We start from the raw sequence: 26,576 nt of genomic DNA, 5'->3' as shown, positions 1-26,576 counted from the left end.
TCGGAATTTAATGGTGAACCACACACTCTTCAATCTTTGCCTTTTTTAAATTAAAAAAAAAAAAAATTATAGATATTTTTTTCTATTTGAGTTATGAAGCTGTAATACTTCCGTATTAACCAATGAGCGTGTTTATCTGACCGCATTGAGTTACGAGCGATCGTTGATTATTGTAATTGTTTTAAAACCAAATATCAGTAGCGGGAATCAATTGAATAACGTTTGTTTAACGTAAAATAATTATTAGTAAATTAGAACGTTAGAGTGATTTACATTTTGCGTTCGTAATTAATAATGGATTTACATTAGCAGCCTGTTAATTTCCCACTGCTGGGCTAAGGCCTCCTGCCCCTTTGAGGAGAAGGTTTGGAGCATATTCCACCACACTGCTACAATGCGGGTTGGTGGAATACATATGTGGCAGGATTTCTTTGAAATTAGACACATGCAGGTTTCCTCACAATTTTTTCCTTCACCGCCGAGCACGAGATGAAATATAAACACAAATTAAGCACATGAAAATTCAGTGGTGCTTACCTGGGTTTGAACCCGAAATCATCGCTTAAGATGCACGCGTTCTAACCACTGGGCCATCTCGGCTCTTCTAATAATGGCTTTACCAGTCATTAAATATTCTATTCTCAAGCAACAATGTCGAATTCAATGTCATATTGTATTATAATTAAGGTGGATTCCCGTGTGGATATATTGAGTTCTTGGTGGTAGGGCTTTATTGTAGACCGTCTGAGTTAGTACCACTCAATAATTTCTTTATATTCTACTGCCAAACAGCAATACTTCTTCTTAAGTTTAGGTTTGTAGGTCCAAAGTAACTGACACCTTAGTTCCCATGATTAGTGGAAAATTGGTCATGCGAGGAATGGTGACTATTTTATGTCCGATGGTAAGTTAAGTCTTTATCGAAGTTCTATAAATTCAAAATCTCCTTGTTATTGTTTCATTTTATAAGCTCTTTGACGAGATTTAAATAATTAACCTGAGTCTATTAAAGGTTATTACGTAAAAAAATGCTTTCAATTCAAATCGTTTTACGGAATAAATTGAACACACAAATATTTTACGTCCAATCTATTTAACCGCACAATTTAAAAGTACTTAAATATAATTTTACATTTTTCCTTGTGATTAACGGGGCCGATATAGCCGATCATTTTAACCGATGATTTCGGGTTCAAACCCAGGCAAACACCACTGAATTTTCATGTGCATAATTTGTGTTTATAATTTATCTCGTGCTCGGCGGTGAAGGAAAACATCGTGAGGAAACCTGCATGTGTCTAATTTCAACGAAATTCTGCCACATGTGTATTCCATCAACCCGCATTAGAGCAGCGTGGTGGAATATGCTCCAAATCTTCTCCTCAAATAGAGAGGAGGCCTTAGCCCAACAGTGGGAATTTTACAGGCTGCTTATGTAAAAAAAATATAGCCGATAAAGGACACGTGAATCTTAAGCAAAGATCAAACGGACAAGCATCACTGAGTTATCAGGTCTTAAGTGGCGTATGTAATTCATTACGTACTCGGCGGTGAGGGAAAACGTCTACATAGTTAACATCATGAGGATACCTGCATGTGCCGTAAAATTTACTTTTGCAATGTACGATACAGCTTAAATATACTTATTGTTGTTAGTTATGCGTGGTGCGGAAACACATGGTTTGATTTTGAATCTTTTTAAATATCAAATTCTGATATATCAGAATGATAAAATAATAAAATTATCGATTTACTCATATTAAAGTCTATACCTACAGTCAATCAAAATACAAAGGAAAATACAAGTATTTTACCTGAATTTATAATGTAAATATCGGGGATAAAATAATGAATAAATATCTCGTAGGTAAGTCCGATAGATATCCGGTAGGTTTCACTAATTAAATATATTGAAGCGCATAAACGCTTTATTGTATTTAATATACGGCTAACACTCTCTGAGAAGTGGCTATCCTTATTTGATAACAATCATAATATATTTAAGGTCACGAAGTGCATCGTGTTTGACATACACTATCGTACAACAATATGCCGTATTTATACAATTATATGATATATATATATATATATATAAATATAACTTCTGTACGTTTATTACTAATCAAACAATACAGTCAATTGTTTTATCATTTGAAGTCTAAAAGCGAACGATTCAATGAAAACAGTTCTGTTCAGTTTAAAATAATTGAATAATTTAATAAGGTCTTTATTTAATTAACAAAACTAGTGGGTCGCCCGCGAAATTTCGCGTTTATTCAACAGATTTTTAGGAATTTGATGCAAGTTTTACATTTGTTTTTTTTTTATACGGCCATAACGCCGCTCTCTAATATTATTTACTTTTTAGCTAATCGTAACAATTTAGAAAATTGCAATCAAGAATCCCCTTTAATTTTCTGCACGTCTACTAACTATTACTGAGACTACGCTGTCTGTCCGTTCGTCTATCACCAGGCTGTATCTCAAGAACCGCGATAGCTAGACTGTTGAAATTTGCACAAATTATGTATTTCTGTAGCCGCTATAACGACAAATACTAAAAACAAAATAAAATAAATACTTAAGGGTCCCATACAACAAACGCGATGTTTTTTGCCCTTTTTTGCTCATTATCAATGAAGGCAACAGGTAGGCTCTTGAAATATTCACAAAAAAACGCAGTTGAATTTTTACATTAATAATAAATTGTAACAGCAACATGTACCTACTCCAAACATTTCACATCACATTTTATATTAGTTCACTATATATGCCAATAGATGGCGTTAGTTGTATTTTAAATCACGCTAACGTTGTAACAATGTAAATTGCATAAATATCCGAGAATGAAATTGCATTGTGTCGAGCCTTAGAAACTTTGATAGTGGCATAAATACTGCTTCCACCTTGTTGGGACATTATTTTGAAAGCTACCAAGGAATTTCACTCTTCTAAGTACGACTTCCGTTGGCTTCTTCCACCCTGTTGGGATAGCTCGCTGGCGTCGTAGTTAGAGGCCTAGTCGTCTAGTTGTCAATTAATCTTCATGTCAAGACTGTATTACAAAATAATAAAATACAAAAAAAAAATCCGATCGATATCAATAAATGTGTGAAGTGTTGTTTCCTAGTCACTTATATTATTACCTTTAGATTAAGGTTCTTTCTCTTGGAACATTTGAAAGAATTTGAGTTATTACTGATTGATATTTACCCCATTAATGCCATCAAGTCTTTATAATCTTACAATATATTATAAGGAGAAATTGAATAAAATTGTTTCAGTAATTTTTTTGTTTTTTGCTATTGCTTTTAATTACTTACAAGTATTTAAAAGCTTTTAAAAATAACAAACTTTCTTTTATATCAATCTACGTCTTTTACTTAAGATTCATTTGTTCTGGTCCTTTTGATCTCCCCTCTTTTATTTTGTCACTGAATCACAATTCCAAACGTTGCGCTAAATGAATTTTGTTGGACAAAATGAACTAGCTTTGCTTTCAGCATTAAAAGCGAAGCGACGAGGCGTTAATCTTTTGTTTCCACAATATGATTGATACTACAAAACACAATTCTCTCTTCTGTACATATCGAGAGATAACATTTTATCGAGTTTACGTATCGACATAATCCAATTATATTAAAATGCAGTATTATTTAAATATATCTTTTAATTCTGGGGCATTATTAAAATATTATACTTTCGGGCATCTATGATTAAGTTAAAAACCAACGTCAAAAAGATTACTGTAACTTAAGGTTGTCGAAAAATATACAAATCTAAGATGCTTATGTACATATTTTGGTTCAATTATTAATTTTATTATTCTACTAGCGATCCGCCCCGGCTTCGCACGGGTGCAATGCTGATACTATATACTACAGAATGTCTCACAACGTTCACAGTTTTTCAGTCATTAGACAATACAAACCGCTATGTCCCTGCGTTTTAAATCTGTATTAATCTTCGAAAATATTCATTTAAATTACATTCTGCAAAGGGCCATATTGATCTAAATGTTGACATCACTTCAGAAACCTCTAAAATTATCAGTTTTTCTCTACTATATTGTGCATGTATTTTACATATAAACCTTCCTCTTGTGTAATTTTAAAGATCTAAGCATACATAGGGACAGACAGCGGTAAGCGACTCTGTTTTATACTATGTAATGATGATTAATGAGTGTCTGACACTTTTGAAGGTGACTATGACTACTATTTAATAAATTATCAAAATATATGTTTATTTTCATAAGGTTATTTTTTAAGACATAGGGAGGTGGACGTACAAATGGGCCACCTGATTGTAAATGGTTACCACCGCACATAGATGATTGGCGCCTTAAGAAATATTAACCATTTCTTACATCACGAATGCGTGAACCTTCTGAACTAAGATGTTAACCCTTGCCTGTAGTTACATCGGCTGAACCCTTCAAACCGGAACACAACAATACTGAGAAATGCAGTTTGGTCAGTAAAAGAGGTATTAAGCGTATACGAATAAAAAATCAAAATAATTTATCTTAATCTCACTCAATATCTCAAGTTATCTATTGAGAAACTTTGGAAGGCTTTGGTTCTCATCGAAATCGGCAGTACGTGACAAAATCACGTTAGTGATTGTCTTACCAACTTAAGATTCAATCAGAGATATATGTCGAAAATATTGAGTTGTTATATTCGCCATTGTTTATTTTAGCCTCGGATGTGTCACAAAAATAAAACAATCTTATAAATGTATGTTACTAGTTAAAATTAAAGTATTGTATAATTGTTTTTTTAAATAAATCCAGGCTATTTTCGTTTTCGTACTAAAACTTTTAATCCCGGAAAAATTAACGGTTCGTGTGATGAAGCTTTTTATCATAATTTCGCAATTACCGCGTCACGCTTAAACGACTAAACAGATTTTAAAGAAATTAGATGAAGTTAATCTTGGTGAGGTTTTAACAAAGCCAAAAAAAATAATCATATTCTGTATAATTTTATATCGACGACATTTTAAAGTAATTATTTCTTAGTTCACAATGACAAAACCGAATGATTATTAAATAATATAATATATATTCCAGGCAATCTATCAAACCCAAACATAAAATATACAGATATAAAGAACGAAAATAAATTTGAATAAAAATAAATTGTTTCCGTTGCCAAAATTATATTATATAGAATATATATAAGTACTTTATACTGCGTCACAGTATTTGCTAGAAAGGACCCGTCCTTGCTCTGAGAATAACAAAGAAGTCAGGGACTCTCGCAGCAGTAAACATGGCGTGAACCCTGCACATATAATAGGCTATATTATAAACAAAATGACATTATCCTCCTGCGCAATCTCCAAAAGAAGCATTTTTATAGATGACGTTTTAAAAGATGTAGAATAAACCTAACAAGATATCTGGTTTCAAGTTTATACGATACGTACTTACAGTGTTTGGAAGATTAAGACGACCATTTAGCTCTATTTCTCTTGATAATAATGATTCACTTCAATGCTAAGTTTCTCGTCATCTTTATGATTTATACTTATAATTTAAGGAAGATGTATACAATGTTTTGTATAAAAATTTTTCTTCTTTATATTTATAGAACATATTCAAGTTTTACTCCTTTTGCGGCTCACATCTCATCGCACATCAAAAACGAAGATATCGATTTTATACTATATTTTCTCTCTCTGTTCATCTCGATCCAATATATTGACGACCTCCGTGGTCGAGTAGTGTGTACACCGGTTTTCATGGGTACGCCACTCCGAGGTCTCGGGTTCGATTCCCGACCGAGTCGATGTAGAAAAAGTTCAATAATTTTCTATGTTGTCTTGGGTCTGGGTGTTTGTGGTACCGTCGTTACTTCTGATTTGCCATAACACAAGTGCTTTAGCTACTTACATTGGGATCAGAGTAATGTATGTGATGTTGTCCAATATTTATTTATTTATATTAATGTGATGGCATAAAAATATACCTGCCTGGTACCATTACCATATACAGCAAATCAAATGAACAGAAGATCTTAAAGTTAGTTAAAAGTAACGGACGCAACAGCTGCGATGCTAATGGCTTCTGAATCAAGGTCCGATGAGTTAGTGGAACCTTACCTACGGTGTAAACCCGTATGGTTTCCAAAGCCCTTTAAAATAAACCTTATCAACGTGTTGTAATCTTTTTAGACAACTATTTAACGTGATATAGATTTCCTTGTTTGCTTATAGAAGTCCTTTAGTCGGTTTATAAGCAATAATTGTAACTACTGAAATTGCTATTTTTATTTTAAGATTTATTAATTACAGTTTTATTTATGAAAAGTATTATTTTATATTTATAGCAAATGCATTGTTATGTTTATTACAAGCGTTGACAATTAAATTATCAAAATTTATATGTCCCCATATTGCTAGTGGTAATCGATAAAATTACTCAAAACCATAGCAACAAAAAAGTTTGCCATTTATTCAGTAGAACATGAGAAGTACCTTTACATATTATAACTTCAACAGAAAAAACCACCTCCAATATTTCAAACTTAAATTTTAACTTATAACCGTTTTAAAGTGGTAACTTCTTATGGAAGGGTGACCACTTCGTTACGTAACGCGTTACGGCGCCAGTCTATCTGGCTTCCCTTTCTCTTACGCATACGACACTAATAATATAAATACACAAAATTCTAATGTACATATTCAAGAATTGTAACTAAGAATAAAATATATTTTATAATCAATAAAAGATTTTATTATTAAATAGCCTTTCCATACATTATCAAATTAATATACAAAACATTTAAGCGATCACCTAAGATTTTTTCAAGTTAAACAATATTAAATAGTTTAACTTAGATTAGTTTAAGTTATCACTTCTGTCGGGCCTCCAGAAACGCACTCGTATATTTTTTGTCTTATCGTTAGGTATATTGGCAAATGGACCAACTAATGAAAAAATTTTCTCGTCGCCTATATACATTGGCTACATCATACTCTCACCCTTTAAAGAGGAATACAAAACTAAGTATTGTTGTTTAATGTTAGTTTATATCTGATGAATGGGTAGTACCGACCTACACGGTTTTGCACAAAGTCGTAAAATTATACATAAAAAAACTTTATTTAAACTAAACATTTTCAATTGATTTTTATGTTTTTTACTAATAAAACTTGTAATAACTCCAGACATGATAAATTGCTTTTTATACCACACACGTTTTAGCCTAATATCGGAACATTTCAGGAAATGGCTTCTACAACTCAGAAATGATGAGATGGCTGGACGTGTTAAGTCAAAATACAACTCTGAGGGAATATTATTCCACAACGGAGCGGTCTTAACATTAAATTTAATTCCTAGATTTTTAAAACAGTGACTTTCGTGTGAATGAGAAAGTTCACCTCTTCTTGATGAAATGAGGGTAATTATATCGATTACAAATCATCCAACAAAAAGTAGTTCAGAAGCTGTCTTTATATATAACGAAAGAAGAAATACATTACATTAGCAGCCTGTAAATTTCCCAGTGCTGGTCTAAGGCCTCCTCCCCTTTGAGGAGAAGGTTTTGGAGCATATTCCACCACGCTGCTCTAATGCGGATTGGTGGAATACACATGTGACAGAATTTCGTTGAAATTAGACACGCAGGTTTCCTCACGATGTTTTTCTTCACCGCCGAGCACGAGATGAATTATAAACACAAATTAAGCACATGAAATTCAGTGGTGCTTGCCTGAGTTTAAACCTGAAATCATCGGTTAAGATGCACGCGTTCTAACCACTGGGCCATCTCGGTTTAAGAAGAAATAACTTATAACGAATAGTCGCAATATGATTGTGAAGACGCTGTCATTGATAAACAATACAAAATTAAAGTACTCTTATTATATGCGTATTTGCCCATATAACAAGACAAAGAACAATTGTTTTTATATAATAAACAATAAGAGTATAAGGATCAGTGTCGTCTGTCGTGATATCGTACGATGGGCGTAGTATGTGTAAGGTGTATTGCCACTGCAAGGGTAATGCTATCGCAACGATCGAGCTATACATTTGAAGGAGGATTAGCGGAAACTTCTAAATATTTTATTTTAGTATTCTTTCATATTAGCATTATTGTAAAATTAAAGGTAAACTAATAATAATCAGTTTCCGGTATCGCAAAGTTAATACATCATTCCTGGGGTACGATATTCGTTTCTAAAATAAGATTCCAAAATTATTTTTAGCTTAGGCTAATCGGTAGAATCTACTATCCGAACCGGTGTTAGCTTTATATTAAATACAGCACTATAAAATGACGATTCAAAAGTGCTTGAATAAAGAATATTTTGATTTTTATTTTTTGTTTCCGTTTGAAGAGTGAGAACTAAACGAGATTTTATGTGCTGAATCTTATTGCAATTATATAAAATTATAAATCTTACAATATCCTTTATATTTTACAATATCCTTTATATTGAGTGCTTTATCGCTTCAAATAACGTGTATTTGCAAAAAATAAGATGGAGCTAGTAAAAACATTATTAGGTTTTTCTAGAAAAAAAAGTGTCAGTAATGGCCCCGAAAGCACGTTAAATCGTTTAACCTGTTCGCAAAGTCTCCGGTTGTGTCAGATTTCCCGTCAGATTACATAATGAGAATATAAGAAGACACAGACACTACTGCACTGTAATAATATATCCATTAAGAATTGCCGCTACTCTCGAAGTTAGTAAAGAAAACATCGCTATAGTAAGTGTCCGTATCGTTTGTTAAATAATTTATATAATATAAAATCAAAATATATCTTTTTCAATCAAGTAGGCTTTTGAATCGACATTTTACAAACAATATTAAGTGAATCTACCACCGTTTCGGCATGTAGATTCCGCCGAGAAAAGCCGCCAAGAAACTCAATTGTTACTCTTTTTCAACATAGTATATAAAATATCCAGCCTGGAAATCAACAAATATTAGCTCCACGCTTTTTTATCATCAATATAATCTTATATTGAATAATATGCTTTTTTATTAATGTATTTTTTACAAATAATTTGAATTTATGAATCTGTATATATTATATGTGCAATTTTAAAGTTAAATATTATTCAGTAGTCAACAAGCCTTACAACGCATTGTCTTTGTATTAAATTCCAGCAACTGTCGAGTTTGTCAGTTTGTTTCGGTAATGGAATTTTATATTAGTTTTATTGAATATTTTCGATTGATCGAAACTTCGATATTGAACATTTAGTAAGATTTAACATACAATTATATAAAACGGTAAATCTCTTTCTATTTGATGTTTTATATCTCCGGTTGCCGTTTAAACGGATTTTCGTAGAATGAGTTGTACAATAAATTAATAATTAATATAGATTTTATCGATCTTTAAGAAAACAAAAGAAAGTTGGTTTTAATTTTATGTTTTTATTATCATTTAACGAGATTCGATTCGATTCGATTCGAGACCAAACGACACCTTCGTGAAATGTCAGAAATGCGTCATTAACTCTTACCATCATAACGTACAAATTATAAAAAAAAATTTCATGAGTGAGATACGAAGTGAGTTCTTAATGACTAATACTATAACAGTGCTATTTTGCCATTTCCATTAATCTCAAACTCATAGTTGTGTAAGTTTCGTTCAATCTTACACGAGCCTTAACAATAAAAAACTCTTCTTTCAATGTAACATTAATCCCTACTTAGTAGTGCCCATATATTTAGCATAAGCTAGTTATCGTGTCAAGTCCTTTTCATAAATTAATGATAAACTTCTGGCCTCTACCTTTCATGCTTTTGACCATTTTTTAACGGTACATCTTGTCATTGATATTTAGCCTTTTCAATTGAAGTTTATGTTTATTTAGAAACCACAAGACAATGTACGATACTTGATTTATAATTATTGCAAGCAGTTATATTGTGAAGGTACACTCACAATCCAAAAGACCACTTCCGTAGTTTTGATTGACACTAATTATAAATTTCAAAAATTGGACCGAACCAAACGTTATGGTATCAAACGCTGGTATATTGGACAACATCACATACATTACTCTGATCCCAATGTAAATAGCTAAAGCACTTGTGTTATGGAAATAAGAAGTAAGCGCGATTTACAAATCAGCGGCTACAGACAAATATTCAGTACAATTATTGAATACTTTTTTTACGGCTAACATTAAATATCGACATAAAGGTAAACTCTAAATTAAATATTATAAACAGAGAGTTATAAAACTTATATCATACGACCGATATTGGTAGCACAGAAATTTTCCTCGTATTTCGTCCGAATGTCAAAATACCTCAATCTATGTATACGTTAATCACTTTTTCAAATTAAAAAAAAATTTATTAAGGCATGTCACAGTGTTATTTAAAAACCTAAGGACTCAATAATTAAGTTATGCAAGTCACGTCCCTGACTTCCTAAAGTAATTACATTTACATCTTAGTTCATAAAAAAAAGTTTTAAAGGTCATTTGGGTCCCTGTTCGCTGTAATCTTCTTATGCTTTAGAAGTCACGACTTTTGTATTTTTGCAATTTTAACTAAGCTTGTTTTTATTAACACATGGATATATAAATACTGGAATAATTTTAAACAACAATATATGAAAACTAATGAATTTCTTTAAGTAATGAATATAAATAAAATTATTTAAGACAAAATTAACAATGCTCTTATCCTATTTTCAGAGCCAAAAATAAATAAATCTCAAACGAAGATTGTTGGTTCAAAGCTGGGCAGACAGCAGCGATTTACGATTTTCATGTACTTAATTTGTGTTTATGTTACCTCGGCGGTGTAACAAAATACCACGAAGAAACCTGCATGTGTTGTACAATTGTCAACTATAATCACCAACTTACAATATCGCAGCGTGATGACAAGCTTAAGCAGCAGATTTTAGAGGCAGTTACTTGTTGCATAAGTTCTTATAATGTGTGAGCTAAATTTAACGAGTAGGTTATCATTTTATCATTATAAACATAACCAATAAAGCTATTTTAACATTTATTTACATAATGTTTATTGACATTAAGGTCTTAATTATATACAAATAAAAACTTCAATGGAATTAAACGTGGAATGGCGGTAAGAATGCTAGCAGCATCTCCCCGTTGAAATGCTGTTCCTATCTTCTGGGCAATAAACGAAACAGCCCTTCTGACACCAGGCAGTTTTCCACTACTACTCCAAGGTCCAAGTGTTGTTGCAGTTGAACTGCAAATACAAAGACATCATTTGGAATTAGAGACGAATATTTAACGAATATAATATGTCAATATTTTTGGGGTCTTGATCTCTTCAGTTTTTTATAAATAGCAAGCATACATTTAATTCGTATTATTAATTATATCCCTTACTCTCTGTAAAACATTTCCATCGCATACTAAAAATACACATTGAAATTAATTAAATAGTTCAAATAAAAATAAAATAGATATACATTTGGTAAATGTCGAAGGAAGGTTTTTTCAATAAATAAAGCGTTTAAAGTAAACAATTATTCGATGTTAATTGTCCGTGAAAAAACAATTGCCTTTCGACCGAATGACTTTCGAGAAAAGAATTTTCCTGCTTAGATTCAAACCAGTAATTAAAAATACCACTAAATTTTTTGTACTCTTTTAGAATTTTTACGGTATAATTGTTTGATTTTAATAGAATTTTATCATTAAGATTGACTTTTATTGACTTTTATTTAGATTTGTACTAAGTTATTAAATAAAAATTAAACTTTTAAGTAAGCATACAGCACCGTATAGGTGATAAAAGATTTTTTCGTATTAATCGAATGTGTGATACATCAGCTGTTCGTTTGTAGCGTCTGATGAATACGCGGATAACCTCTTTCTTTTATATCAAGTTTAGGTTACCTAAGATAGTTTATGTGTTGACGGTCTCGTTGGTCTAGGGACTAAATATAAGGCTGGATATATCGAGGTCCTGAGTTGAAACACCAAGTCGGGCCGAAAAGAGATGGGTTTTTCTATCGAAATATTCACAATCACAGCCTAGTCTGGGAGTTGGAAGTGTGTACAATCCCGTGCCTCGGAAAGCACGTAAAAACTTTGTTCCTTCGCCTGAACTCTTTCCGTTCGGGTCGAATTTGCCGGTTTAACGATTGTGAGAGTGAGGGGATGAGGAATATCTAGGAATTGAAGACCTGGATAGACGAATAGGCGGACCGATCGTCAGGGCTTCACGGTAGCATGCGATCCTGTAGCGCCCACCGAAGAAAAAATGACGGATGATGATGAAGATGATGAGGATGGAAATTCCGGTGTGTTGGGGCGCATTTGGTCTCCTGGCCATCGACGATTACCATATACCCCCACTTCCACGTAGGGGAAACGCGTAACACCTTTTTCCAGCGAGATCAAATAAAAGGTCGTAGCACCGTAAAATAAGGTAGTTAAATAAATCGTTTTGGTTATGATGGTAAATTGTAATTCAATTTTTCGTTTATTTTCGTAATGACGATAGAGTAAATTATTATCTCTTTTAGTTTTTCTTCCATATTTTTTACATATAATCTGTATTATTCTGTGCCGCTGTATATACTGAATATTATATAAGCGTTAAATGTCTGATAACGTCTTAAATTCCCTCGAGGCAGAGAAACGATTACATTATTAAGCAAATACAAAGTGATGTTTAATGAGAGCGAGATTAGTTAGAGATTCGCTTTCAATTTGCAAAGAGCTGAAGGCCGAATGGATAGAATGCTTAGTTCTTAGCTGAAAATTGTATAATATATATATAATTTATATGTACAAACCTGGGTATATACTATTAGTATTTTGCGTACTGGTACTTATAATTCATCTTATGATGGTGAAGAAAAAGTAGTGTGGAAACTGGCAATTGGAAGAAATTCGGACCAACAAACAATTGTGTTACTTCATGAGTTTTGTGCAAGAGCTTTGTGCAAGTGATGAGTGGATGGTACCAACCACATATAATACCACTATACCATAGTATTGTTGTATTCCAGTTTAAAGGGTGAGTGATCCAGTGTAAGTTACAAGAGGCATGACTTCGTTCCTAAATTTGGTCGTGCATTAATGTTGTAAGTAATGGTTAATATTCCGGAAAGTACCAATAATTATGGGCGAAAAACTGAACCACAATGGAAATTTGCTCAAAATTCTTCATTTTATTCTGGCAGTGAGACATTTACGAACTATTTTATTTTTGGTTTAATATCGTTTTCGAAAATTATACAATACATTTATTCAAATATCATTTTGGTGCAACTACGTTTACATAATGGCTCGTTTGGGTGCAATCTAGTTAGCCATTTATTGTTCTGCAAAATGTAAAGTGTATTCCTGTGTTACAGTTTTCAAGTATTCCTTGGCAATTGCTGGATATATTGACTTAACAAATTATATTTCATAACTGACATCGTGTTATGGACAGGATACCTTTCACGAGGCTTGAAAAATTTGAAGTAGTACATAAATTCCTTGGTTTGAAACGAAAAATCGAATAATTAAATACTATATTTTAAGAATTTACCGTAATAAAAACGTAGTTACTTTTCATGATATAACCTCAATTTGACCTTATTCAGCTTTATGAGCATGTTTCCGACAAGTGAAGCAGTTAAATAAACATAATTTTTTCTGCCTTGGTGGTAGAACTTTGCTAAATCCTGTTTAAGTAGGTATCACCCACTCATCATATATACTAGCGTCAAACAGGAATACTTAGTATTATTGTGTGAAGGTTTCAAGGGATATAACATCATAGTTCCCAAGGTTCGAAGCACATCGGCGACTCAGATAATGTTTAATATTTCTTACAGCGCCAATGTCTAAAGGCGTCGTTATCATTTGCCATCAGGCGGTCCATTTGCCAGTATGCCTCATTTACATAAAAACAAACGTATCCTTAAAATAAAAAAACGAGCTATGTAGTAAATACATAGCTTGTTATTTATTTATGCATATTAGTGATGCTGTTAAGAAACGCATACATAGATCTTTTAGATGTTACTTAAAACAGTACAAAGATAGCATAATTAAAAAAGGATGTGCTTACACATTTTAATTATATAAAACACCATAAAACTCAGCATACGGTAATGACCCTCCAACGATGATAGTTTACTACGTTAAGTTGAAAGGTAATATGATAGCAGGTGTGGCTCAGCATAATTCATTAGTCAATCAATACTTAACATTAAAATTCGAAACTTAAGAAGATCATGTTGAAAATACCTACACTAAAATCTTAATGCATTTTTTTTTGCATGAACAGTCACAAGATTTCTCTCTTGAATTTGCTGTAGAACATTTGCATATTCAAAATCGCCTGTGAACCTTGGTTTCATAGAGAATATTTTTTTACAGTACGAACTTCCAGCATTTAGGTTTCGCTTTACTGTTTTCGTATGCTCGTGTGCTGAATTTTGGTATCGTCAAAAGATTTTATATAGGCATATCTAATGTGCGTAGGAATATCAAAGTAAATTCCGTAGCTTGATTGCAGCCGACCTCGATTGAAACAGTTAAATTTCAAAAATAGTTTTGAATATAAACCGATGAAAAGGCTTAAGATTCTTTTTTTTAATTTGTCGAAAATATTGAAGGGCGGTGACAGGCCACGTGCTTATCATTACCAACACTGCTACTGTAAGAAATACAGAACGCAATTTACTTGATGTCTGAAGTTACACTAGCTCACTCACCCTTCAAACCGGAACACAACAATACTGAGTACTGTTGCTTGGCGGTAGAATATCTGATGAGTGGGTGTTACCTACCCAGACTAGCTTGAACAAAGCCCTACCACCAAGTAAAATCTTTTAAATAAAATCTTATCTTCAAAAGAATATTTTTATTTTGTTAATTAAGCACTTCTTTTCAACTAGTCGATATAAATTTCTTGGCAACTTTTTTTTGTAGTATAACGACGCGCAACAGCTTAGTCCTCATTGAGAAACTAACTTTTCGTATAGACGTAAAGAGTATAGAGATTCTTTAGAAAGTGGATTTATAACAGATTAAGCCAATTAACATATTTTCCTTCCGACCCTCTTCAAGTATGCTCCTGACAGCATAACATTTTCGTCTTGTTAATACATTTTCGCGCAATGTTTGATATTTTTAGGATAATAGTTACAAGGTACTTATGAGAATATCACAAAAATAACCGCTGCGTTAATTGTTTTAGTGTCTGTATATTTATTTATCTAATTAAAGAGTTATTTACAGTGAGAACTTAAAGAAGTATACAAAAGTTAAATAAAAAATACTAGCAAATTTTCTCTCTTTAATTGCAACTCCGATTCTCCGGGCGAAAATTGAACCAGCTAATATATACATTTATACGTTTTGAACTAGGTATTTTTTGTGCCAGAAATAACACCGGTTCATTCAACCCTTCAAACCAGAACTCAACAATACTATGTTTATTTTATGTTTATCGATAGAGTATATTATAACTAGGTAGTATCTACCTAGAACATACTCGTGTATAAACCCTTAAGCACCAAGTATTTTAGTAATGTTTTTTATTTACACTATACATCAAAATACGTATATGTACTGCAAACTGAACATTTTGTACTAGAAATCATTTCTAAATACATACAAAAGCAAATTAATAAAATTAATTGAAAATTTAGATTATGATATTAAAGTTTTTTTAAACGAGTTATGGAAAATAAGACGTAATTTGAAAGAGATTTCATTACAGAGGAGGCCTTTTCTCCGTAAAGCGGAAGGACGCTTCTTGGAGCCTTCAGGCATTCCTTTTAAGCACTAACGAGGTGTAATTCTCTTTTGATTCGTTTTTTTCAGCGTCTTGGTTACCGCTGCAGTTTTTTATTGCTTTGCTACAGATGTCTTGGGGCTTTAGCTTTAATGGTTTTTTGTTTAAGTAAATTAGTATTTAAGATTCATCCTAAATAATTTTATAAATGCGAAACTGTATAGCTTTTAAGGCTTAACTACCTTTCATTATTAAATTTTCTATGTCATCTAACAAATTTCCAAACCCTCCCTCCCCTTTTCCCTGACTTAAAAAAGGGGGAGGGGTGTTCTATACACAAACTTTCGTAATATGTGTATCAATACTCGTATTAAATTCTGTTAATATATTTTTTGATTGCATCAAAGATCGTCATAATTAACATTGAAATATATAAATATGTTATAACAGACTATTATTTTGATACGTCATATTACGTACATATACTACGTATTCTACTATAGTATACTTTGATAAAATGTATATTTATTTAGTTGTTTATATTCCCTTATTTTTAATTTCAGTACGATATTAAACTCTGTGGTGCGTTAAAATGATGCATTAAACGATTTACGTCCAGCCCGATGGCGACTTGGCGTCTGGTTGAAAACGGTTCACGATGTACTTTTCTGGTCACGATGTACTCGCGATTTTAGTACGATCTGTACTAAAATCAGTTCTAAATCCAATCGATATTAGAATCCGCATAATTTGTCCAATATATGTATTTCCTTATAAGAAAACTTTAGCCAAAGACAAAATATTTTAGTCTTAGGTTACTTATTATCGTCAGTCGTCAGAGTCATCCGTGAAATGGTAAGTGGTTGCTATCCCTATTAGACAATGGCAAAGGGGAGGAGGCCTTAGCCCAGCGGTGGGTTATTTCAGCTTGTTTTATAGGCAATGGCACTGAGAAATATAAATGAAATCAAATGTAGAACAACTACATTAAACTATTGAATGTTTACTTGGTAGGGCTTTGACCAAGCCCGTCTGTGTAGGTACCACCCTCCCATTATATATTCAACCATCAAGCAGCCATAAGTTATATTGTTATGTTCTTGTTTGGAGGGTGAGTGAGCCAGTATAATTACAGGTATAAGGGATACAACAACTTAGTTCCCAAAGTTGGTGGCGAAGAAATTACCAAATGCCCGTGCGCCAAATTATGTCATAAAAATATGTAAATCTACAATTCAAAAATGTAGATACTACCGAGAAGACCAGTAAAAGAAATATGTTGCTCTTATTTCTCAAAGCCGAGATGGCCCAGTGGTTAGAACGCGTACATCTTAACCGATGATTTCGGGTTCAAGCCCAGGCAAGCACCACTGAATTTCATGTGCTTAATTTGTGTTTATAATTCATCTCGTGCTCGGCGGTGAAGGAAAACATGTTGAGGAAACCTGCATGTGTCTAATTTCAACGAAATTCTACCACGTGTGTATTCCATCAACCCGCATTGGAGCAGCGTGGGGGAATATGCTCCAAAACCTTTTCCTCAAAGGGAGAGGAGGCCTTAGCCCAGCAGTGGGAAATTTACAGGCTGTTAATGTAGTGTAATGTATATGTAATGTATTTCTCAAATGATAAACGTAGTAAACTCTTTAGTATACCATATACCGCATACCGCATAACTGTTCTACTTTACTAAAAAATTGAAAGACATGCATTATAAAAGTCCAGTGCGGATATCCCAAAGGAGCTAGTTAAAAATGTGCGAGAAATACTTATGCGCTTGTATTATGCCACTTTCTGAGACTCGCGTTTCTTTAAACTTGGCCTTAATATAAAAAAAATTTAGGTATTTTCTTATATTTTGTCGCGTGCAATGCTTAGACTGATCGTGGTCGATTTTAATGATTATTTTCTATTTGAATAATTTGATTTTAGCTCTAAATTATAGTAGGTGGTCTTCCCCGCCCTTAGATATTGACGTTGTAAGACTTATTAATAATTCCTTACCCAGTCAAAGCGCCAACAACAATGGGAACTAAGATGTTGTCTCTGATACTTGTAGTTACACTAGCTCACTCACCTTTCAAACTAAATCAAAAATATTCAATGTCACTGTATGGCGTTAGAATATATAATGAGTGGGTGGACGGACTAATGAACTTTTACTTGTATCACATTTGTATGACGTCATTGACGTATTCGTTTCAACTGTTACTGTAATACAAGGAAACATATGTTACAAGAATGAACCTGGTCGGCCTGGTGATTAGAATATGTAAATCTTAACTAAGGCTTACGAATTCAAATCCGGGAAATAACCCCTGACTTTTAAAGGGTTTAATTTTTGTTTATAATTCACGTACTCGGCGGTGAAGGAAAATACGGTGAGGAAACCTGAATGTTTCGTATGAGAATCTACTAAATACATGTATATCCACCAAGCCCAACTGTGGGATATTTAGGATTGAACTTGCAACGTTCACATCAATAGACGACTTATATACCTACTGTTTATCTGTCAGGGATTTTGTTTCACCTCCAGTAAAGGCACTCATCATTTACTAAGAGACCATGAGTACGTATAGCCTTCTTGAAATGTTTGAGCAGGCACTAATAATGAATAATGCACTTGTCATAAGAGGCAGATAATTAGTTCGAACTACACACGAGTACACGCGAAATCCTATTTAAACAATTGAGGAATGAAATAAAATAAAAATTAAAATTAGAAACAAAATCATAGATATTTAACAAATACCGTGAGGAATGGCAACAATTCTAGCACCGATCAGATATTTTTTATATATGAATATATGTATATTTATATATTGGTTAAGGTCAGCCTTAATAATAGATAATGATAATGTAATGTTAAAAGTACTTCTTGACTAACTTAACTTTAATTACTTAATTGTTAACTTTACAGAATGGCATATTCGTTTTAACGAATAAAATTTTTAAAGTAAGAATATATATATATTTATGGTACTCTAATGTGTAGTAGTTAGAGTAAAAAATATAAGTTTATTATTTCAAACGAATGAAAAGATTTTAATAGATCTCAAAATTAACCCCAGAATGTTAAAGTACAATAAAATTAATCAATTTTTATTGTGTGAGATGTAAGAAATTTAGAATTATGTTGATGTCTTCCTGATTGATATTGGCTACTGGGGTCCAAGTAAAACTAGCTAACTGCACAGGACATATTATAATCCACGGATCAGTGCATAGCGACAATTGCACTCTGTTCCCTCCATAACGCATTGCCACATTACTAACTTCTAGACTCCAGACTGGTACTTTAAATTTCTTAACTGAACATCGCAATTTATTTGTCAAACCGGGACTGTAGACTGATCTGCAGCCTCATAAGACAGCCACCAGAATAACGAGGCAGTCAAAGGCGACCTATAACGCTTTATTTATCAATAACAACATTATAGTGACCTAAACATACATATCAAAGCAAGGGCGCTACATGAACTAACATTAATTGCGTAAAAACAATCATCACACACCTTGAACCAAATTGTTATCGCTATGATAAAATAATTACCTATGGTATGTTTATGGGATTTCCTAATAACCATGGAATATTATTTGTTTCGACACTAACTTTGATTCTATTCTATATATTGAAGAATTCCAACAAAAAATAAACATAAGTCAAATCTGGTTTTAGAAGGTTCCGTGAAATATTTTATCGTATTTTTATAAGATTCAGTAGAATTCATTCGAATATCGAATTCTCGAATCGAATTCGAATATTCGTTCGAATCTTATTATTATGTAAACCACTGGGATATCGATTTTAATCGACTTTTAAATTTCGTATTTAAAGTAATTTTTATTTATTATTTCTTTATTTACAAAAAACTTATCTAGCATTAGCAGTTATCCAATGCGTTAGTTAAGTTGACTACCAAAACATTATTGTAATAATTCCTTAGGTTACATTTTAAATTAACAATATAAATCAATTTATAAAATGCCATAACTAATTAAAAATAATATCAGTAATTCGATGTCAAAATAATAAAATAATATAAAATTAAAAATACACAAAATAAAATTCAATAACCAATAACAAAATAAAGTTTTTGTATTATATTTAAAAAAATTAATTAATTTAATGAAACTATATGTGATTCGGAAAAATACAGTCATTTGGTTCCTGAGATATTTTGATGCAAGACAAGAAAGGGCCTTTTTTAATGTGGTATGGTTAATAAATACTATATACCTCGAATTTATTTTAAATTCTGCGTATTTTATTATATAAATGTAGTCAAAAAGAAATTTGCCGTCAACCACTCTTGGTACTTTTGTCATTTTAATGGTCGAAAATGATTTATTTTTCATTCGAAATGTATCTAAATTATTTTTGGATTTCACCAAAATGTGACAAAAATGCAGCAGATACATTTCATCCATGAATAGAATAATAGTGACTATAAAGCATGTAACATATACACGAACCAAAGATAAACGCATCGTTCTCCTTGACAGCAGCGTAATCGGTTAACATTGTCAAATGTTCACCCGCTTATCAAAACAGTAGGAATGAACCGGTATATTATAACAGTTATCATGGCACTTATAACAAAATAATTATAAACAATGGCTTATCTTTAAATAATCTTTATCTTTGAATTGGTGTGAAGGTCCATCATTATCAGACATTTGATAATTGTGTTGACCCAATAATTTTTCTTTTGTAACTCTCAGGTATAAATGATGATTCCTGAATGGAACTATGGGCCAGTGTATATTGTAACGCATAATGTTTAAATATTTTATATTTATCATATACATCGGCTATGCCGGTAAGGTTCATATATATATTCAAAAAAATTGAATTTCGAATTATACAGATATAATCAAATGCTTTTAATTTAAACAAGAATTTATTTGTTTTACAAAATTTTATTTTTGGATTTTATGTTAAGCAAAACAGTATTTACGATGTGAAATATTTTTTTAACATTTTAAATTTGGAATATGTAATCTAATGTTTTGAAATTCAATTATTTAGTGTCAATACCATTGCCGGAAGATACGAGAATCGTTGGAGGGAAGGATGTCGACATAACAATGGCTCCCTACCAAGTTTCAATTTTAAACAGAGGAAGACATTCTTGTGGTGGTTCAATCATTGGAAACGATCTAATATTAACAGCAGCGCATTGTTTGATCGGGTAAGGATTAAATTTATAACTAAAAAAAAAAAGTTATTACAAAAATTTTCAAACACCTTTCAAATATTATTTAATTTTGATCAGTACTAAATGCGCTTTGCGGCGAATATCAATCGCAAACCAATTTCATCAGATAGTTTATATTATAATTAAAACTGTATCGATCCATTCTCTAGATCGTAAAATTGCAATTTTATAGCTTCGACAAACTAACAATTAATTTTATACAATTTCGTTTAGGAAGCTTATCGTAGTACATGACGGTACGTCACTTTTACATAAAGTTACTGGAACTGCAAGAAGTACAAATCACTTCAAGTAACTTCAACCCAAAGCCAAACATGAGATTTAAGATGTTATTTGCCTTGAATATTTAATGACACCCTTCGCCGCGTCGTAATATGCCTGTCGAATAATATTCACACATAAGCTTGTCCGGCATTTATTTATTTATTTTTTCAGTTCATCTCCAATTAACTTACAAGTTCGCGCTGGTTCATCATCTAGTGTGTACGGTGGCAAAATGTATCCTGTCGGTGACTTCGTATGGAATCCAGCATTCACTTACAGCAAAATGGATAGTGATGTGGCAATTATTTGGTTATCTAAGCCTCTTGAATTAAGCAAACGTATCGCTCCCATTGAGATGTTTGACAATGGCGACGAAATCAATGACGGTGATTTTACCGTTGTCACTGGATGGGGTAATCTTAGAGTGAGTACAATTGTGTATAATAAATTAAGTAGTAATCCTTCTAAAAATAAATTTCTTATATGATTTTATTTTCGCTCAAGCATCTGATTAAATAAATTACTTAAATTATGAAATAATGTTGTCAAATAAAAATTCCAAATTGAAAAATCGGTTTGCCCTAGAATTGCCTACAATGGATAAATCTTCATAGGGCTATCCAATAAGGAGTCCAAAGGAATCCAGAGGAATCCAAAGGACATTTCAGTTTCCAAAGCTAGTGGGGCATTATTGATATAAGTAATGATTAGAATTTCTTACGGTGTCTAGGTCTTTTGGGTAGTGGTGACCATTTATCATTAGGTGACCCATTGGCCCCTGTCTGCCTGCATGTAAAGAATACATGTTTTTATTTGTATTCTGTTAATTGAAAAAATAATAACAAAAATGTGTTAGTTTGTTATTATTTCACTTAGCAAGGGCGACCACTCGATCAGGATATTTAGCACGGGAGCTTAGACACACGTAAACGTAGTCGAATAATAATTACAAAAAAAATATATATGATACATTTGATGATACATTTTAGGAAGGCGGTGGTCTACCAAGGACGTTACAAATGGTACTGGTCCCAAAAGTGAACGAAGATATCTGTAAAAAAGCGTACGCACCACTTTATAACATCACACCCAGGATGATCTGCGCTGGTAATCCAGAAGGTGGAAAGGATGCCTGCCAGGTAATTAATGTTTTAATAATGGATTTAGAACTTCAATAGGTAAATTGAAAAGTATATTTAAATGATCTAACTGGTTTTCCATCAATAAGAATCACTACTCATAGTGAAGTAAAAATGTTGTGTGATATTGATAAAGATTGTTGCTTAAAATTAAAGACTCATTTTACTGATGAAACAAAAGCGGTCATAATTGACTTATGAAATAGCGCGTTCCTTAATGTGGAATTTGGATTGAAAATTATAAAAGAATCGTTTAAAACATCACCTGATTTCTAATTTATCGACAAAGTTGTTCTATTCCAATATTACGGAAAATTATAAAAAAAAAAATGCAAATCGAAGAGTTTAGAAGATCTCAGATTAAATATTAACAACAGTTCTATTAAAAATGGCGCGACGTGTCATTTAAATTTCATTTAAAACATTGAATAGTTTTGGTAAAATATTTTAAAGATAAAATAGAAGCTTCCAGGAAAATGTATTAAAAAATATGCATGTATAAGTATAAGTTTAATTTGTGTGATTTAGGGTGACAGTGGAGGTCCTCTGGTACATAATGGAAAACTCGCCGGTATCGTCTCCTGGGGCTTAGGGTGTGCACGGCCCAATTACCCTGGCGTCTACGCTAATGTAGCAGCTCTCAGAGACTGGATTGACGACCAAGCAATGCTTTTAAGAATGAAACACATTTTCCGAACTCTTTAAATATTTTCGAATGCGATTTATCTGGCAATGATTGTATATATTTTTATTTTTTTAATAAATAAACAAATAATTTTATCGTTTGACGTTTTTAATTAATACCTTCACAGTTTTATTCTGAATTATAAGTTTTTTAATGTCTTATATTATCTAGTCGAGATGGACCAGTGGTTGGAACGCGTACATCTTAACCGATGATTGCGGGTTCAAACCCAGGCAAGCACCACTGAATTAGTGATGGGCGGTCAAGGAAAGCATCGTGAGGAAACCTGCATGTATCAAAGTTCAATTTATGTGAATCCACGAAAATTGCAACAGCGTGGTGAAATATGCTTAACCTAACCTTCTACTCAAACGGAGAGGAGGCCTTAGCCCAGCAGTGGGAAAGTTTACAGGCTGTTAATATTATAATGTCTTTGAAAGTTAGAATAAAGGCATTCGAATATTATTAACAATGTAATACAAATACTTGCTATATTGATCCAATGAATCATTTAGCGTTAAATCATATCTATCTAACAAAGAGAAATGTGCATATTGTTTAGTAAAAACAAGGTGATGGTTTTAATAATGGTAGAGGTTATTCGTATTTTAAATCTGTCTGGTCGGTGATCTTACTAATTGTTCTAACGCAATGTAGCCTGTAATGTATACTGTAATCTGGTTCAAATATTGAGTGAACCATAATAATAATAATGGCTAAAAAAAAAAAATATATATCCCGCTGAGTTTCTTTCGCCGGTTCTTCTCAGGTCCGAGGTGCTAAATCCCGAACCGGTGGTAGATTTTTGACAATCAATAAGCAAGTGTAAACACTTCTATATTGAATAAAGATTTTTGACTTTGACTTTATTGACTTTACTATTTAGTAGTTGTTAAAGACTTTTTTTTCTTTATCAACACCACTTAAATTAAATAAAACGAAGAATATATTTTTAAATTATTTTCACGCCACGGACGCTCCGTGAACAAGATAAATTATAAAATGTTGAACTGAATGACATTAGATTTCAAAGGCATTTATTCAAATAACTTTTTTTTTAATCGCGATCTGAGTTCATCAATCATGGACCTACAGTAAACTATAACAGGGTAAATTGACTTTTATCCTAAGGTCTTAAAATTCAAAGTCGCCTATACCTATAATTTAGGATGTAGGCATGTTAAATAATGAGCTTTTCCTGTCAAGTTCGAAATATTTGGGAAATTGCGATGGATGAGATAAAATAAATAGTAATTTCATATAAAGACAGGTATGATGTAATTTTATTTATTAACTTTTATAATTTTGATCTCGAACATGTAAATATTGTAATAATAAATGATTCTTCTATTTGTTTTGAATTATACAAAATGTAATTAGAATATTGTGAGGTGATTTTGATTGCGTGATTGATCGACGCAAATATCTTGGGCTTAACAAATTTTATGATTGTTGACTAAAACAATTCCAGACTGATCGATGTAACATTCGCATATCTGAGTAATTATCATTGTAAATGTAATTATATAATACCTTATAAATCATTTCATCGTTTGATTGATAACTTGATTGAATATTTGACGTCAAAAAAAACGTCAGTGCCGATTTGACATGGAAACCCAGTGACACTTTTCCGATGGTACATATCTAAAATATCCGAAGGATTTGAATCTCGTACTGTAGATACAATATTAATTTAAGCCGACAAATAACCACCATGATATTGCGTAAGTTATAGAACTAACAAACTTTATATTAAAGAAAGTCCAAACTACCGTATACAAAGCAAAATAGTCGATAAGAAACTAAATACCGAAAGTAATTTGTAGACGTTTACACTCGTGCGGCTCCGCTGCAAGGTCGTTTCGGCATATTTATCGTCTCTTATTAAAGCTTAACGACTGAACTGACCGATGATAACAGGCAAAGCACATTGTCGGTCTGTCTGTGTGTCCACTAAATTAGTTTTAGTTGAAAAATTACGGAATGAATTTTTAAATATAGAACATTATCATTTTCAAACTCATTAAGGATCAACGTAGTTTTTTCTTTTCCTGAGTTATTGTTCTATTCTTCCTAGTCAGTTGTCACAGCCACATTCACAGCAATCTTACCTACATCTTTGTTCGTATAATCTGTGCTTTCTTTTCAATGGTTTTCCTCTCTTTATTTATCCTCATATAATATGAGGATAAATAAAGAGATAATAGAAAATAGTTATTTACACCAAAAACATTATTTATCAAATCTGGCCAGCTTTTCCGGCTTTACTTAACACCCTTTTTAGTCACATTAAATTCATCTCTTATTCCCAATAATTATGTGTCATTAAAATTGAGAGACTTAACATAAAGTAATATAAAAATATGAATATATATATTATTATATAGTAATAACTCACACGTCTTATTATCTCTACTAATGATAGGAAGGTTGGCTAATTTAATGCCACCACGAACTTTCTATGCCGTCAGGATTTGTAGCCATTAGTAGTTTTAATTTATATGCACTTATTTTAATTCTCAATGTAATCAGTTCTTTTAATATAAAAGTTGAATTGACAATTCGTCAACGATGCTTAATATGTTCATCACAATTGAAATACAACTTACAAATAAAATACAAATTACAAAAATGTGTTTAAAGATGTCCACAAAATATATGTACATATATACGTTCTAAATTCAAATAAATATAAATACAAATCGAAATGGAGATGGATTAGAATAATTTAAAAATGGTAAAATAATCAAAAACATGTATAAACTAATAAAATGAAGCTATTGTTCCGCTCGTTTACTAGCCACACGATCGGGGATATTTTGGGTGGAATGGGTGACTCTAATCTTTATTTACGGTACAAGTCGCCACAGATCGTTTGACTGCCTCACTGAAATCAAACTGCAATTGTAGGTGGTTGCAGATTGCTGACAATTGGCCTTTAAACTTCGTACGTTTAGAACTGTTAGGGTTATTCACCAAAAAGTAATTGTATTTTACATATTATTGGAGACTACTTAAGCAAGTGATAACCCTTCATGTGGTATTTAACAATCGTTCTACCGCAAAACAATTATGCCCTAAATTCTTTGTTCTGATTTGAAGCGCTAGTGTTTTTAGAAAGTTTTTTATACATACATATATTATAAAAAAGGTACCACATAGTGACAAACAACAATATTACAAGTGTCTTATACTTCTTACAACGTCTGTCAGGCTATGGGAAAAGGTCACGACGTAGCATCAGATATTCTATTATTATCTGTAAACCTTTTATAATTTTACAAAAAAAATCGCCTTCACTTCTAAAAAAATATATGGTTATTAAAAATACAATTCAAATTTGAACTGATTGAGATTAAATGTTTTGCTTATATTATATAATAATATATATTTGAAGGATGATGATAATGCTGCTCTCCTGATCGTTTTGGACCACAACGGCCATTGTTGAAACAGTAGACTCTTTAAATAATAACCCACCCAAAAAAAAACTACGCCGGACACGATTCTGTGACAGTCAGTAATTACCAACCGCTTTA

The 26,576-nt window shown here is 32.2% G+C and overlaps 2 protein-coding genes across 2 annotated transcripts in view; one reads left to right on the top strand and one right to left on the bottom strand.

Annotated features, from left to right (window-relative positions):
• Window positions 1–26,576, bottom strand: part of LOC113401904 (UDP-glycosyltransferase UGT5-like) — a 160,375-nt gene that overhangs the window by 12,183 nt on the left and 121,616 nt on the right. The gene's annotated exons all lie outside the window — the stretch shown is intronic.
• Window positions 20,445–23,089, top strand: LOC113401903 (vitellin-degrading protease-like). The gene is made up of 5 exons (XM_026641981.2): window positions 20,445–20,547; window positions 20,757–20,919; window positions 21,382–21,634; window positions 22,200–22,349; window positions 22,878–23,089. Exons 1-5 carry the CDS (start codon window positions 20,505–20,507, stop codon window positions 23,052–23,054), a joined length of 786 nt encoding a protein of 261 aa, XP_026497766.2. The 5' UTR covers window positions 20,445–20,504; the 3' UTR covers window positions 23,055–23,089.

The sequence above is a fragment of the Vanessa tameamea genome, chromosome 23, assembly GCF_037043105.1.
Source record: "Vanessa tameamea isolate UH-Manoa-2023 chromosome 23, ilVanTame1 primary haplotype, whole genome shotgun sequence".
Taxonomy (NCBI): domain Eukaryota; kingdom Metazoa; phylum Arthropoda; class Insecta; order Lepidoptera; family Nymphalidae; genus Vanessa; species Vanessa tameamea.
This window is presented reverse-complemented; position numbering and strand designations above follow the sequence as displayed.